This window comes from Stegostoma tigrinum, chromosome 7 (assembly GCF_030684315.1).
Source record: "Stegostoma tigrinum isolate sSteTig4 chromosome 7, sSteTig4.hap1, whole genome shotgun sequence".
Lineage (NCBI taxonomy): Eukaryota > Metazoa > Chordata > Chondrichthyes > Orectolobiformes > Stegostomatidae > Stegostoma > Stegostoma tigrinum.
The window spans coordinates 6148815-6164895 of record NC_081360.1 but is presented as its reverse complement, the minus strand read 5'-3'; the positions used below and the strand labels follow the sequence as shown (position 1 = coordinate 6164895).

The window sequence follows — 16081 nt, the reverse complement described above, 5'->3', positions numbered from 1 at the left end:
ATTCCTTCTTGTTACCTTCTGCCAATCAGACAAAAACGTACTTATGTGTACTTTCTATTTTCTGCCAGACATTCAATCTCCTATCCATGTTTCCCTTACACAATTAGCTCTTATCTTTCCACAATAACCTTTGATGTGGCACCTTGTCAAATGCCTTCTAGAAATCCAGATACAGCACATTTACAGATTCCCCTTTATGTTATTCCTTCAGAGAACTTTAATAATTTAACTAAACAATTTTCTTTGACGAAAACATGCTGATTTCTTCCTGCCTACTTTTTTTTCCCCTAAATGTCCAGCTATAACATCTTCAATAATCTATTCCAACATTTTCCCCAGAATAGGCATCAAGCTAACTGGTCTATAGTTTTCTGTGTTCTGCCTCCCTTCCTGAATAGACAAGGTATATTTGCTACCTTCCAGTCTAGTGGAACTTTCTGAAATCAAGAGAATTTAGGAAAATTAATATACTTAATGGTTTTAGTATCTACTTAATAGCAACCTCTTTCAAGACTCTAGGTCACGGTTTATTTGAACCTGGAGACTGGTCAGTCTGCAGCACCATCATTTTGCTTGGGACTGCCTTGCCCATGATTGTAATTTCACCCACTTTCTCTCTCATTCCATCTCTGTTATAACTATTACTGGGGTGACATATCTGACAAGGTCGAAGAGGATAATGAGCGATGCGTGCTGCTTGAGAGGTGCTATCTTAGAATACGCAAGAGTGCCTTTGACAGCATTCAGAATATTGACTTCCACATTGTTCACTGACCTTGCTGTTGGTCTGACGTGCTTCTGACTGTGAACTTGTCTGTGTTGAGATGTGCAGAGGAAGGGAGGATGTTGCAATCACTGAGGTTTTTGAGGCTCCTGCTGAATGGAGCAGAAAGACATCAAAATATTATGATGCTGCAGGATTTAATGTTTCACACATCAGTAAGACACAGCATTTTGCAAACATGTTCTGTATTTTGTTCAGTTCATTTGTGGGAGGTGGGCATCACTGGCTGGCCAGCATTTATTGCCCATCCCTAACTGCCCTGAGAAGGTGTTGGTAAGCTGCCTTCCTGAACCGCTGCAGTCCACTTTAATGTGGGTTGACCCACCATGCCATTTGGGAAGCAATTCCAGGATTTTGACCCAGTGACAGTGAACAAATGGTGACATGTTTCCAAGTCAGGATGGTCAATGGCTTGGAGGGGAACCTGAAGGTGGGTGGTGTTCCAATGTATATTTTTTATACAGAATCCCTACAGTGTGGATACAGGCCCTTCAGCCCAACAAGTCCACATCATCCCTCAGATCTATTCACCCAATCCACCTAATCTACTCATTCCTGAACATTATGGGCAATTGAGGATGGCCAATCCACTTAGCCTGCACATCTATGGACTATGGGAGGAAACCGGACCACCTAGAGGAAACCCACGTGGACATGAGGAGAATGTGCAAACTCTACATAGACAGTCGCCCAAGGGTGGAATCAAACCAGGGTTCCTGGTGCTGTGAATGAGCAGTGATAACCACTGAGCCACAGTGCCACTGTATCTGCTACCCTTGTCCTTCTAGATGGAAGTGGGCATGGATTTGGAAGGTGCTGTCTGAGGATCTTTGGTAAATTTGTGTTGTTGTTCACTTCTGCACACAACAAGAAAGCTTAAGTTAATTTGCAAGGCTATTTAGAATGCACAAGATTGAAGAAAGATTTTTGGTCATGGACACAGCAAATTTATTTAAGCAGTTAATACATTGACATTAAATATTAAATGATCATTTCCACACTTTCAACACTTCCAAGACAGGAACAGCACAGGGTTAGATGCAGAGTAAAACTGCCACTACACTGTCCCCATCAATCACTCCCAGGACAGCTGCAATGTGGGGTTCAATAGAGAGTAAAGCTCTGTCTTCAGCGTCCCATTAAACACTCTCAAAATAGTCCAAGGACAGGTACGGCATAGTTTAAATACAAAGTAAAGCGATCTCCACATTGTCTCATCATCATGCACTCCAAGGGCAAATAAGGAGTTAGGTTAAAACGCTTTTCATTGTCCCATCAAACACTTCCAGAACAAGTACAACATAAGATAACAATAATAAACCATAATTAATGCATTATAAAAATGGCAGGCAGGTGATGTGTTGTGATTGCAGAATGAAGTTTGTCCTGTGATTAAGGGAAAATACATGACTATTTAAATGTATTAGCTTGAGGAGCTTCAGCTCAGTCACTGAGCAGGAGACCAAAGCTGTAGAATCTGATACAGGGGCAGGTAAATTACCTGACTATTTTGTTCTGGGCAGTGATCACACTCCTTAGGGTGGCAGAATTTTACAGTTGTCAATGTTCATGAACAGGAGGATGCGACTGCAAGTCAGTCAGGTTGGAGGATCTGCACATATTGGAGAGACAGCCTCAGCCCTTGACTTTTTCCAGCAGGTACAGGGTATGGAGGAGAACTTGATTGCAAGGTGGATGAGTAGATTATCTATAGCACCAGGGTGAAGGGCACCATTCAAATTTGCAAACAGAAAGATGGTAGTGAAAGAAAGCAGCATGTAAGAGGAAATAACTGCTGTATTCTGCTACCTGCAATCAACACCCCCAACGGCCAATGTTAAGGACAGCTTCTTGTAGCTGGTGAGGAAATTGGAGAGGGAGGACCAGCTGTTGAGTTCATGTGGAGAGATTTGATCGGATTTATTGTTGTCCCATGTATTTTTGGTACAAATACAGTGTAAAGTGTTGTATAGTGTCACCACTCTAGTATTATCTCGATATACAGAAAATAAACCAAAGCATAAAAAGTAAGGCAAAAAAATAAGGAAAGGTTCAACTTAGATAAAAAGCTTAGCCATGGGCCAGGATCCGAGTGCAAGCCTGGATCTGGGCGTAACTCCACTCCAATACGGAGACCAACACAAGCACAAAGCAACAGCCAGCCTCAAAGCCATTTGCTGTGTAGCTGCTGCTAGAACAGAGTCACCATTCTTCAGCACTATGTCACCTCCACCAAGGCCAGCATGAGTCCTCTCTGGGCCAATCTCACTGATGCCGCCACTGCCAATGCCATCAGATTCACAGCAGGGTCAAACTCGACCCCACTGCCACTGACCCGAATCCACGCTGCAGTCTGACCTCACCAACACAGCTGCCAATTCTGCCATGTCTCAGAGTGGGCTCAAACTTGCCTCTGCTGCAGCTGCTAGGAATCACTACATATCCACGCTGGACCCACATTGCTGCTGCCGATGCTCTTAATAAGATGATAGTTAAGAAATAACCGAAGGAAAGGGAAAAGAAAGTGAATGGAGTGAATAGGCCCTGGGCTCAGGAGCCTGAATGCTACCTACACCACTGCTGCCATCTTGTGATCATATTATGGGCAGGATACTTTATACTGCTTTCTGTCCTTAACAGGAGACTACGGTCGGGTGATATCTGAACTAAGAAAAAAAATAAGGATAAGACTGGGAAGTATTATTTTCTAAACAATCTATTCAGAGATGCTTTAACACACCTTTGGAACAGGAGAGACCTGAACATGAGCCTCCTGGTCTACAGAATGGGTACTACCACTGCCACAAGAGCCTTGAAAGCAGTACACAACAGTGAAGTAAACTAATTTATCTCACCTGGTGTTGATTCCATACTTAATGCTTCCACAGCTCTGTGCAAATTGGCAATGGAGTTTAAATCTGAAAAGCAGATTAATCATCAAACACTTAACTTCATTCATAAAGTGTAGGCATCATCAGCATTTATTGACTATCCTAATTGCCCTTTGAAGCTCTTGCAGCCCATTTCCTTTTAAGTGGGAGAGTTTGCAGATTTTGGAAATGCTGTCAATGTAACTTTTGTGAGGTACAGCAGTGAACCTGGTGGATGACATGTATAATTGAGAGCATGAAATGTTTAAGATGGTGAGCAATATCATATCATGGGTTGGTTGATACTTTGTGCTGTTAATCCATTTCAATAAGGGCCATTACAACTAACCTCAGAATCTCTGACCAAGGGAAGTACAGTGAGGAATGGTTATCTTTGTGAGCTATTGGTGGAAGCCTTGTGTACTGGAACAGTACCCAGCAACAGCCTGACTTCAATTGTGTATATTATAACCGAACAACGCCCCAAGTATTGGGCACGATTGTTCAGTGTGAAGGCCATCAGTTGAGTATCTTGTGGTTGATAAATACATTAATTGGTCTGGCACAGACCCATGATGCTGAGAGAGTTCGATATTCAACTTCTGATCAATATGGATCTCAACATTTGGTGGTTTGTAAAAAGTTGCATTATTTAGGGAAGGATCTGGGGAGACAATGTACGCTGAGTACTCTGTCTCATGTCTTCGAGAACTGCAAGTGTGAAATGGGTCAGTGATCAAATTCAAGCATAAGAAACAGAATGCTTCTTGAATGTCACCTTCTAGACATGCGTACAGATGGGTGGGAGGGTGCAACTAGTACCAATGGACCTGCACCCCTGTTAACCATCAGGCTACATCAGAGAAAAGGAAATAAAATTGCTGTGCAAAAATAAAAGTTTCTACTCACTGTTCTGTAGTTCTGTCATTGAACCTCCTGCTTGCCAGAGACATGGCTCTTCTACAGTTGGGTCATCCACCTGTAGAAATAAGAAAGAACAATTTAATTGGATATATCTGTTTATCCATTTTTGGCCATTTCCTCCTCCTCTCACCTTTTGGGCCCTGAGTTTAACTCTGTTAGTGAGTAAGTTTTGACTAAGTCAAATTGGGCTCTTTATGTCACAGCCTAGCTGATGAATGTTGGCAGGCCATTTGACTTTAAGGATAACATGCCTGATATGTTGTTCCTGGACAGAGACTGTCTGCCTCACTGTGGCATCTGTATCCACCAGTAGACATTTTGAGAGACCAGGTGGTCACCCCAGAGGACAAGGATCTACAGCAGAACAATATCATGCATACATTTGGAATTGACCAACTCCAAATGAATGCACCCCATCTTAGATTTAGTTGAGTGGTCATCTACCATAGTTTTACTTTATTATTGGTTGTCTGCTTTCACAATTGTAATCTCTAATCAGCAGGCAATCGCTTCTTTTAATGAGATATCAAGAACCACAGATGCTTGAGTCAGAGTTAACAAAACGTAGAGCTGAAGGAACACAGCAGACCAGGCAGCAGAGGAACAGTAAAGATGACGTTTTGGCTCAGGACCCTTCATTTTCTGCCTGGCCTACTACGTTATCTCTTATCTCTGCTTCTTTTAATGGTTTCTTAGTGCAAACTGTTATAACCAAAAGAGGGAAAAATAATGAGATCAAATTACGAAGCAAGAATTAAGTTAAACAAAAGAGGTGGTAACTGTAAATTACAAGATTGTGGCAATGCAAAATTGGCAGAAAGTTAACTCATGCAATGATGTAGAGCTCAAGAGGAGATGATGGAACGAGACTCATGCAAGACATGGAGGTTAAGGTTATAATAGTCTGTGGTCCTCTGGTACCATAACATTGCATGAAATAACCTTACTGAATTCTTCAAGTAGACTGACTTTTGAACGGCAACCAGCTGAAGTTAGCTTGCAGAGGGCAGCCCTCAAGTTCCAGGTTCTTGGTATCTGCTGTTGTGCTTGATTCAACTGGGGAGGTACTAGGCTGTCACATGCTCTAACTACAAATGAACTGATGGTTGACTGAGTACGGGTAAAGCAGCAATCTACATTTATAGGAATGCTTTAAATTTTGCAAGATAGTATTCCTTTTATTTTAAATCCAACCAAGAAGATGGAAGACCCCCCAATCAAGTTTTGAATTCTCAGAATGATTGAACAGACAGCTCCAAACCCCAAGAGGCTACATGGTCACCTGCAGATTGATGGAACTGTGGAAATCCCTCTAAGTCAAACCAGGCACAGGAGTCTATTTGTGAACCTTCAGCCAATCACATTTTTGTGGTAAAGATTTCTGCAGCCCAGTGTGTCAGAAAAAAACGTGATAGCGGACTTCTTTAGAAAGTTAATGATTGAAAAGACAATGCCATAGAAAGACTTCCTATGTGCACTCCTATCTGACAGATACAATAATTCTTTGTGTTCCTACAGTGGATACCGCTTGCTGAGGTTCTTGCTGACTCTCAGTTCCTGTTGAATAAATTGGTTTGGCATCAGTCTGAGCTTGACAGCTGACTTCAGGGAACATTCCTTGGTTAGGCTCTTTTGCTTGGCTCCTGCTTTCTTGTTGTGGACATATAACTTTAAAAGTAAAGAAAAGGTAAGAAATTCATTAGTGGTTTAGTTTTATTGGTTAAAATATAAATAAACGGTGGACATCACAATAAATTACAAGAAACTATGTGGTGGGGGACAGTTTTACTTTACGGGACCAGCTATTATTCCCAAGTCTCTCAGAATGACTGGGAGTTTCCTGCTGCAGCATTTGTCGTGCTACTTCACAGTACCATTGGAAGAGAATTGCAACCACTTGGAGAGGAATATGTATTGAGATTGGAATTGGGAGAAATAAAACAAAAATTCAGGCTTCAGAGGTCACTTGGGTGATCCTCATCAATTACTGTCAGCCAGTTGGTGGGGGTTGGTCTCTGCAAATTGTAGATTAGAAAATTAAATGTGGTGGCAGAGTGTAGTGTCAAACGTTGATGCAGCCACTAGTAGACAAGCACGTGCAAATGGACCCAAATCTCAGGAATTGCAACCTTTAGAATATAAATACGTATTTTTATACAGAATTCGGGAAGTGAGCCCATCTCAAGGTCCAGGTAAAAGTTACATAAAATGTTGTGATGAATCTTGATATAATGAAATGCGAGGCCAAAGTCATAGTTTTATTTTGTTTTTAAAAGACAAAGATTGGAAGATCATCCAAAAACATATCTAGGGAAGGTTTTCTGCAAGGTGACGTTTGTAGAAAGCCTTCCCTAGATATGGGAGCTGTGTTCAACTACCTGATTGGCCACATGCTTTATAGACAGTTAGTAGTTGATAAAGGGAAAGAAGCTAGGCAGAAATAAAGGAAAGGAACTTTTTAGGAGGCATATTTTGTAACTAAGAATTAGAGTTTGAGATGAGAGCAGATAGTGAAAGCAATAAATTTTAAAAAGGGTGAAGAAGGATTAATAACAGTCATAAGATCTAAATAATGGAAGTCATTGCTCCGAGTTCAGTGGCATAAAGAGACCAAATAGTATGAAGGAAACAAGAGAACTGTCTTTAACCTATCCACATGGTGGAGGTCAAACTGAAGTGATTTAATTGTTGTGCTGAGCAGCAGGAAATTATATGACATCCAAAGGTGACATAATGACAGATGTCAAATTTGATGTTGTCTTAAATAAGGTAAGAGTTTATGAATGAAGTCAGATTCTTCCTTAGGATGACTAGTGACTGCAGTGTTAGGACTGAAAAAGGAAGATTCAAAAAGTCTTCAAGATATGAACAGGAAGAAACAGGGTTGATAAAGATAGCGTATTTCCACATGTTGGGGATTCAAAACTAGGCAAATATTAGGGCTGGATAGCTCAGGAGAGATGTTAGGAAGCACTTCTACACAAAAAAGGTGCCAGATGTTTGGAATGCTCTTCCACAAATGGAAGTTGATGCTCGACCAGTTGTTAATTTTAAATCTGAGACAGATAAGTTTGTATTAAGCAAACCTAGTAAGGGATATTGGCCAAAGGCAGGCGTACGGCAGTGAGGCCTCAATTTAACTATGATCTCACTGAAGAGCAGAATGGGGTCGAGAACCATAATGGCCTAATCCTATTTCTATGTTTGTATGATTCACTGAAGATACAAGGCAGAGTGTTTTGGCAGTGTAGACTGACAACTGAAGGATATACAGTTAACTCTTTTTGGTGAGTTCAAACTCTTAGTGCGGATGAACATCATTTACTAGGGATAACTGTGGCCTCAGGTTGAAGAGTTGTCTCTACTAGAGAATCAAATTAATAATTCTGAAATCACAGGTCAAGATTCTGTCATTAAAAATAAATGTTAGCTAATAAAAAGTAGCTTTCAGGTTTACAAATTTCAGAATAAGATCTTGAGTACTACCAGTCATGTTTTGATTTCTTTCCAGTTTGCTCTTTAGATCAATTCTTTTGATTTCCCTCATGACATCTAGTAGAACATGTAGATTATCTGGTCCTAGATCACCCCTTCTTTCCAGATCAATGCATACATCCATAAAATTCTAAAAGGAAGACAAATAAGAACAGTTTCCAATAGAGCGAGAGTTTTCTCCCATGCGGTTCTAAAGGGAATAACCCTTTACAGGCCATGGTTGCACAGCTGCCCACTCTTCAAGTGTTAATAATAAGTAACATCAAACTACTCTACCGGATGAAGACACCACAGCAGAGTCAATTCAATTTTTGTGCAAGTTCCATGAGATTGCTTTCCAGCTATAGCCCTGGATAGCAATTAGACGTGGAAAAAACTCACTAGCTTCTTGCTATCCCAAATATGCTGACGGCAAATGCGCGTGCCAGGAGTTTCACTGTCTCGACATTGAACACGAGTCCTTTAGGTAGATATTGGTCAGTTACATATTGCCTTTACCAAGTCAGTCTCACCATTTCATAATTTTAGCAAATAACCCACCTTTTTTGTAAATGGAGTGACAACAATACAAGGTGCTAGTCAAACCACCACTGGAATACTTTTGTAAAACTTTAAGTTTTGGCTCCCTTATCTAAGGAAAGATATACTGGCGTCACAGGCAGCCTAGAGAAGGTCCAGAGGGACTGTCTTATCAGGAAAGGTTGAGTAGGTTGGGCCTGTTCATTGGAGTTTAGAAGAATTAGAGGAAACTTTTTGGAAAATACAGGATTCTTAGGGGACTTCACAGGTTAGACAATAAAGGTTTTTTCCCATTTTAGCAGAGTTTAGGACCAGAGGGCATAATGTCAGAATAAGTGGTTGCCCCATTTGAGAGATAGATGAGAAGGGATTTCTTCTCTCAGCATGTAATGAATCTGTGGAATTCTTTACACAGAGGGCTTTTGAGGCTGGATTATTAAGTATATTCAATGCTGAAATAGACAGGTTATTAATGAAAAAGGGAATCAAGTGTAAGAGAAAAAAAGTAATTAAGTGCAGTATTATCAGATCAACCATAATTCAATTTAAATGCAGAACAGACCTAATGAGCCAATTGGCCTTCTGTTCCTATGTCCTATGGAACAGTGACTTTAACAATTCAAACTTACAAGTTACATTAGCATGAGCAGAGCAGACTGGTATGCAATCCAGCTTACCTTCATGTCCTGAAGTTTCCTCTTGGCTACTTGCAGTATAAATTTTATGTTACCAAGCTCCTCACCATTAATCTCTTTAGAAATGTTATAGAGCAGGACTCTGTAATGAAAGAAGTTTTAGGACTGATTCCTGAAGGAAATTTGAGGACAATGCTTTGAAAACTAGAAATCACTTTGTGATAGTGCATAAATCAACTTTTTCTTCAAAGCATAATTTTTTGCTCTTATGATGAAACTTTTTCCACCTCTGCCAAAAGCTATCATTAATGAGGTGATACAACACCACATCAGCTACACCAGCTTAGCCCTTTACAAACTACAATAGCAAGTGTTTGCCAACAAAGATCACTGCAAACTAACAAAAAATCTGACCGTATACAGTAGTTGTCATCCTGGAACTAGTCTGTGTATCAACAACACATCGTATATAGATTCAATAGGCGGACTGTTGAACAAGCACTGGTGTTCTTGAAGCCAACTAAACAGCATTCAGACAAAGCTCACACAAAACAATGAGCTGAATACTTTCAGAGATAATGGGAACTGCAGATGCTGGAGATTCCAAGATAATAAAATGAGAGGCTGGATGAACACAGCAGGCCAAGCAGCATCTCAGGAGCACAAAAACTGACGTTTCGGGCCTAGACCCTTCAGAGAGGGGGATGGGGAGAGGGAACTGGAATAAATAGGGAGAGAGGGGGAGGCGGACCGAAGATGGAGAGAAAAGAAGATAGGTGGAGAGAGTGTAGGTGGGGAGGTAGGAGGGGATAGGTCAGTCCAGGGAAGACGGACAGGTCAAGGAGGTGGGATGAGGTTAGTAGGTAGCTGGGGGTGCGGTTTGGGGTGGGAGGAAGGGATGGGTGAGAGGAAGAACTGGTTAGGGAGGCAGAGACAGGTTGGACTGGTTTTGGGATGCAGTGGGTGGGGGGTGGGGGGGGGGGTGGGGAAGAGCTGGGCTGGTTGTGTGGTGCAGTGGGGGGAGGGGATGAACTGGGCTGGTTTAGGAATGCAGTAGGGGAAGGGGAGATTTTGAAACTGGTGAAGTCCACATTGATACCATATGGCTGCAGGGTTCCCAGGCAGAATATGAGTTGCTGTTTCTGCAACCTTCGGGTGGCATCATTGTGGCAGTGCAGGAGGCCCATGATGGACATGTCATCAAGAGAATGGGAGGGGGAGTGGAAATGGTTTGCGACTGGGAGGTGCAGTTGTTTGTTGCGAACTGAGCGGAGGTGTTCTGCAAAGCGGTCCCCAAGCCTCCGCTTGGTTTCCCCAATGTAGAGGAAGCCGCACCGGGTACAGTGGTCTCCCTTGTTCGCTCCACACTGCCCTCCAACCCCACCACACCCGGCACCTTCCCCTGCAACCGCAGGAAATGCTACACTTGTCCCCACACCACCTCCCTCACCCCCATCCCAGGCCCCAAGATGACATTCCACATCAAGCAGAGGTTCACCTGCACATCTGCCAATGTGGTATACTGCATCCACTGTACCCGGTGCGGCTTCCTCTACATTGGGGAAACCAAGCGGAGGCTTGGGGACCGCTTTGCAGAACACCTCCGCTCAGTTCGCAACAAACAACTGCACCTCCCAGTTGCAAACCATTTCCACTCCCCCTCCCATTCTCTTGATGGGATGTCCGTCATGGGCCTCCTGCACTGCCACAATGATGCCACCCGAAGGTTGCAGGAACAGCAACTCATATTCCGCCTGGGAACCCTGCAGCCATATGGTATCAATGTGGACTTCACCAGTTTCAAAATCTCCCCTTCCCCTACTGCATTCCTAAACCAGCCCAGTTCATCCCCTCCCCCCACTGCACCACACAACCAGCCCAGCTCTTCCCCCCCACCCACTGCATCCCAAAGCCAGTCCAACCTGTCTCTGCCTCCCTAACCGGTTCTTCCTCTCACCCATCCCTTCCTCCCACCCCAAGCCGCACCCCCAGCTACCTACTAACCTCATCCCACCTCCTTGACCTGTCCGTCTTCCCTGGACTGACCTATCCCCTTCCTACCTCCCCACCTACACTCTCTCCACCTATCTTCTTTACTCTCCATCTTCGGTCCGCCTCCCCCTCTCTCCCTATTTATTCCAGTTCCCTCCCCCCATCCCCCTCTGATGAAGGGTCTAGGCCCGAAACGTCAGCTTTTGTGCTCCTGAGATGCTGCTTGGCAGAGCTGAATACTTTGTTTGGATAGCTTAAAGGCAGCACCGGGGACCCAGGTTAAGATTCCAGCATTGTGTGACTGTCTATATGGAGTTTATAGATGCTCCCCAATTTCCTCCGGGTTCTCTGGTTTCCTTCCACAGTCGAAAGATACGCAGTTAGGTGGATCAGCCATGCTGAATTGTCCATGTTGTCCAGGGATATCCAGGCTAGGGAGAATTAGTCATGGCAAATGTGCAGTCATGGGGATAGGTAGGAGGCTGGTACTGGGTAGGATGCTCTTCAGAGTGTCAGTGAGGACTCAATAGGATGAATAGCCTATTTCCACACTGAGGGATTCTATAATTGATGGGCTGTCAGAGAAATTTGTCTTGAATTTCCTGTGTTCTGGAAATGGCGTGTTAACACAGAGGAGGACATTGCATTTAGAGAGCATCTTCTCATTGCAGATCAATCTCCTGAAGACACTGAGAAACAACAAATTACTTTGGAATCCAGTGTTCTCATGTAGATAAAGGCACTCACCCTTAGTATATAGAAAGAGCCCATCACTAGCAGGTGAATTGGACTGAGCCAATTGTGAATCAAACATATGCCTGGGAATGCAGTTACATTCAGATGCCTAGCCCACCTAAACCCTGATAGCCTTTCACCCCCCTTGCTTCACAACAATCTACTTGCACTTTAAAAATAATAAAATTCTATAACCTTGTCCAAAAACTCATGACGGTCCGAGCGAAACAGTTTCACCTCATCTCTGCTTTTAAAATTCAGGCATTGCCTGTTTTAACAGTGACATCTAGTTCTAATTTTTCCTCAAAGGAAATATCTGCTCTATATCTACACTGTCAAGACCTGTCAGGGTCTTATGTTTCAACTAAGTCGTCTTTTACTCTTCTCAAGTCCAGCAGATACATGCTTCAGCTGTCCAACCTTTTCCTCATAAAAGAACTGTCATTCCAGGCATTAGCCTGATAAATCTTCTCCGAACTGCTTCTAACACATTTACATCCTTTCTTAGATAAAGTGAACAAGACAATGCACAGTACAATAGATGCGGTTTCACCTCAGTTAGAGGTCAGATTGTGATAGAGTCATATAGCTGAAAGCAGACCCTTCGGTCCGACCAATCCTTGCTGACCATTTTAAATGTTGTAACTATACCTACATTTACCACCTCATCTGAAAGTTCATTCCACACACAAACCACTCTCAGGGTGAATAAGTTGCCCCTTGTGTCCTTTTTAATCCTCTCCTCTCACCTTAAAAATATGCCCCCAGCATGAAATTCCCCACCATAAGGAAAAGAGATCTGCCATTAACCTTTTGTATACCCTTAATTTTAGAAAGCTCTTTAAAGTCACCTCTCAACCTGCAATGCTTCAGTTAAAAAAGTCCCAGCCTATCCAGCCTCTTCTTATAACTCAACTTTTCATTCCTGGCAACATCCTGCAGATAGGTAGGAGGCTGGGACTAGGTTAAATTTTTTGAACTCTCTCCAGCTTGACACATTACTCCGGAAGAGGCCTCACCATCATCCTGTACAACCTCAACATGACTTCCCAACTCCTATACTCAAAAGAAAAACTGAAAGAACTGTGGATGCTGTAAATCTGAAACAAAGCCAGAAATTGCTGGTAAAGCTCAGCAGGTCTGGCAGCATCTGAGGAGAGAAATCAGAATTAACGTTTGGGTCTAGTGTTCTGATGAAGGGTCATTCAAGCTAGAACATTAACTCTGCTTTCTCTCCACCAAAGCTGCCAGATCTGCTGAACCTTTCCAGCAATTTCTACTTTAGTTGCTATACTCAAACGTCTGAGCAATGAAGCAAACGTGCTAAACACATTCTTAACCACCCTGTCTACTTCAAAGTAGTATTTACCTGAGCCCCCAGGTGTCTCTATTCTAAAACATTACACAAGGCCCTACGTTCAATTGCATAAGTCTTGCTCTTGTGTGTTCTACCAATACTTCACATTTATCCAAACTAAATTCCATCTGTGTCTCCTCAGCTCACTGATTGACCCAATTGATCAAGATTTCTTAGTAATCTTAGTTAACCTCCTTCACTGTCCACTATACCATTAATTTTGGTGTCATCCACAAATCTACTAACCATGCCATCTATATTCTCATCTAAATCATTTATATAAGTGACAAGCAAAAGCAGAGTTGTGTGATACAAGTAAAGAAATTTTCATAGACAGAGGAGTTGCTGAATTGTCAGCAAACTTGATAGTACACAAATCTCTAGAGCTGAATGAAATGTATCCCAAGTTTGAGTGAAGCAACAGAGGAAATAGCAGGGGCGCTTGCTAAACATTTTAATTCCTTTCTGGCCACAGGAGAGGAATATCCACTGGGGATAGCTAGTGTGGTACCATTATTTAAGAAGGGAACAAAATGATAATCAGGAAACTTACAAGCCAGTCAGTAAACCTTGGCAGTGGAGAAACTGTCCAAAGCAATTCTGAGTGATAGAATTAAACTTTATTTAGGAGAGGCAGGAATTAATCAAGAACAGTCAGCATAGTTTTGTTTGGGTGAGGTCACATTTATATATGATAGTTGAGTGTAAAATCAAATCTACAGTTTAACTTCTGTAGTTGCTAGCTTTGTGAAGTTTGTTTTTCAAAATGTTCCATTAAAAAACAGCCATATTCAGAACCAGCAAAAATGGATGACTCAGGCCCAAAGTGGTGGGAGCACACATAGGTTGTAAGTGAATTGGCACCCGAGTGTGACTTAGAATAGATTGCCAGAGTTGAGGATCTCAACAAGTTCAGTGAAGAAAGGAAAGAGGTATTTGGATAAACAAAGCATCTGATTGAGAGTAGAATTGCTGAATTCATTTACTCTTAAAGTCAATTTAAAGCCTTCAGTTTGTGTTTAGCTTTCGTCTTTTTTTAAAATCAAGATAAAATTGATACTGGTATGTAAAAGAATAATAATAAAATTAATAAAAGCAAATAATGATTCTCCAAGCACAAGTATCAGGGATACTAAAATTATACATAATTAACAACTTAAATAAAATATGATAGACATAGCAGTTGGGTGATGTGTTGCGTTTGCAGCATATGAAAGCCATAAGACATGGGAACAGAAATAGGCCATTCGGCTCACTGAATCTGCTTCACCATTCGATCACAGCTGGTATGTTTCTCAACCTCCTTCACCCTGTATTATGTTCCAAGATGGCAGTACCAGCAAGGTAGGCAGCATTTAGGCTCCTGGACCCACCTGCTCAGACCAGCTGCTTTCTCCCTTTTCTCCTTACCCTTTATTGCCTTCTTTCTTTTTTAAAATCTTCTTCCTGTTGGCAGTGGCGGAGAAAATGATGTCACTGAGGAGAGCAGGACTCTTGACATGGCAGTGGCCTGGCCTGGCATCAGAGCCAGGGACTCCTGGTTGTGGTGTTCCCAGAGTGGGGATTCCAGGCAGTGGCAAGGCAGCAGGTTCAATGAATTCCTGGTTGCAGTAGGTCCAGAGCAGGGTCTCATGGTAATTGGAGTGGTGGGTGGTGGCAGCTCCTGGTGGTGAGCCCTGAGCCAGGGTCTCCTGGTTATTGATGAAGTGGTGGGTGCAGCTGAGCCAGTGGTTCCTGGTTGCAAGGCAAGGGTCCAGGCAAATGTGGCATCAGTGGCTCACTGGGAGGGTGGGCCCAGAGACAAAGATGGCGCCTGAAGTGTGGCAACTCCGATGTTGGTGGGTCCGGTGCAGGCAACGGAAAGTTGGCAATGCAGGACTCTGGTCTGATGGTGGAGATGGTGGAATGAAGATGGACTCTCTCAGGTTTTTTTTAGATTTTAAAAAAATCTTTAGACACTCAAAATGGTGCCGGATTGTGGCGACAAATGAAGCTTTTCACTTCATTTTACTGTGTTGTACATGGTAGAGTACAAGTGACAATAAATCATCATGCATCACTTATGCCATATCCCGTGATTCGCCCTACTAATTAAGAACCCATCTGTCTAAAATACATTCAATGACTTGTCCTCCACAGCCCTGCACGGCAATGAGTTCCACAGATTAACCACCCTCTGGCTGAAGAAATTCCTCCTCATCTCAGTTCTGAAGGGTTAAGTCTTCATTCTGAGGCCCTAGTCTCTCCTAGAGGCTGGAACTCCTCTGCCAGTGTACATGCTGCAAGCTAAGATCTACACTGTGTCGTGCATCACCACATGCGCATTCTCAACCTCTCTTCATCAGTACTTTACTTTTCTCATTAGTGCCCTACCCAGCATTTATCTTTCAGATCATCAACAATCTCTTTGATTTCCTTTCCCTATCTCTCTTTCCCTGTGTGGGCAAAATCTCCATGACCTCTTAATTCAGGCCCACCCTTCACCAGCATAAATATTACCCTTTCCTAGCTATTTTCAGTTCTGATGAAAGGTCAATAGACCCTAAACATTAACCCTGTTTCTCTCTCCACAGATGCTGCCAGATCTATTGAATTTCTCCAGCATTCTTTGTATTTATCATGGAATCCTGAAGAGTGGAAGAAGGTGAATAGCCAAAGTCTCTTCCCAGGGTAAGGAGTCCAAAACAAAAGGGTCTGAAGAAGGGCCCTGACCCGAAATGTCAGATTTCCTGATTTTCTGATGCTGCCTGGCCTGCTGTGTTCCTCCAGC

General features: G+C 42.7%; 1 protein-coding gene across 2 annotated transcripts in view; it reads right to left on the bottom strand.

Moving 5' to 3' along the window:
• LOC125453821 (caspase-8-like) overlaps positions 1 to 16081 on the bottom strand; it is a 62392-nt gene that overhangs the window by 23782 nt on the left and 22529 nt on the right. Inside the window, exons 3-8 of one of the 2 annotated variants that reach the window (XM_048533808.2) lie at positions 9270 to 9369; positions 8065 to 8203; positions 6104 to 6246; positions 4564 to 4633; positions 3640 to 3702; positions 776 to 876 (exon numbers count right to left, since the gene is read on the bottom strand). In XM_048533808.2, the coding sequence (XP_048389765.2) occupies positions 776 to 876; positions 3640 to 3702; positions 4564 to 4633; positions 6104 to 6246; positions 8065 to 8203; positions 9270 to 9369 (616 nt within the window). Of the gene's footprint in view, positions 1 to 775; positions 877 to 3639; positions 3703 to 4563; positions 4634 to 6094; positions 6247 to 8064; positions 8204 to 9269; positions 9370 to 16081 lie in introns of both variants that reach the window. The other variant, XM_048533809.2, reaches the window with a different exon arrangement.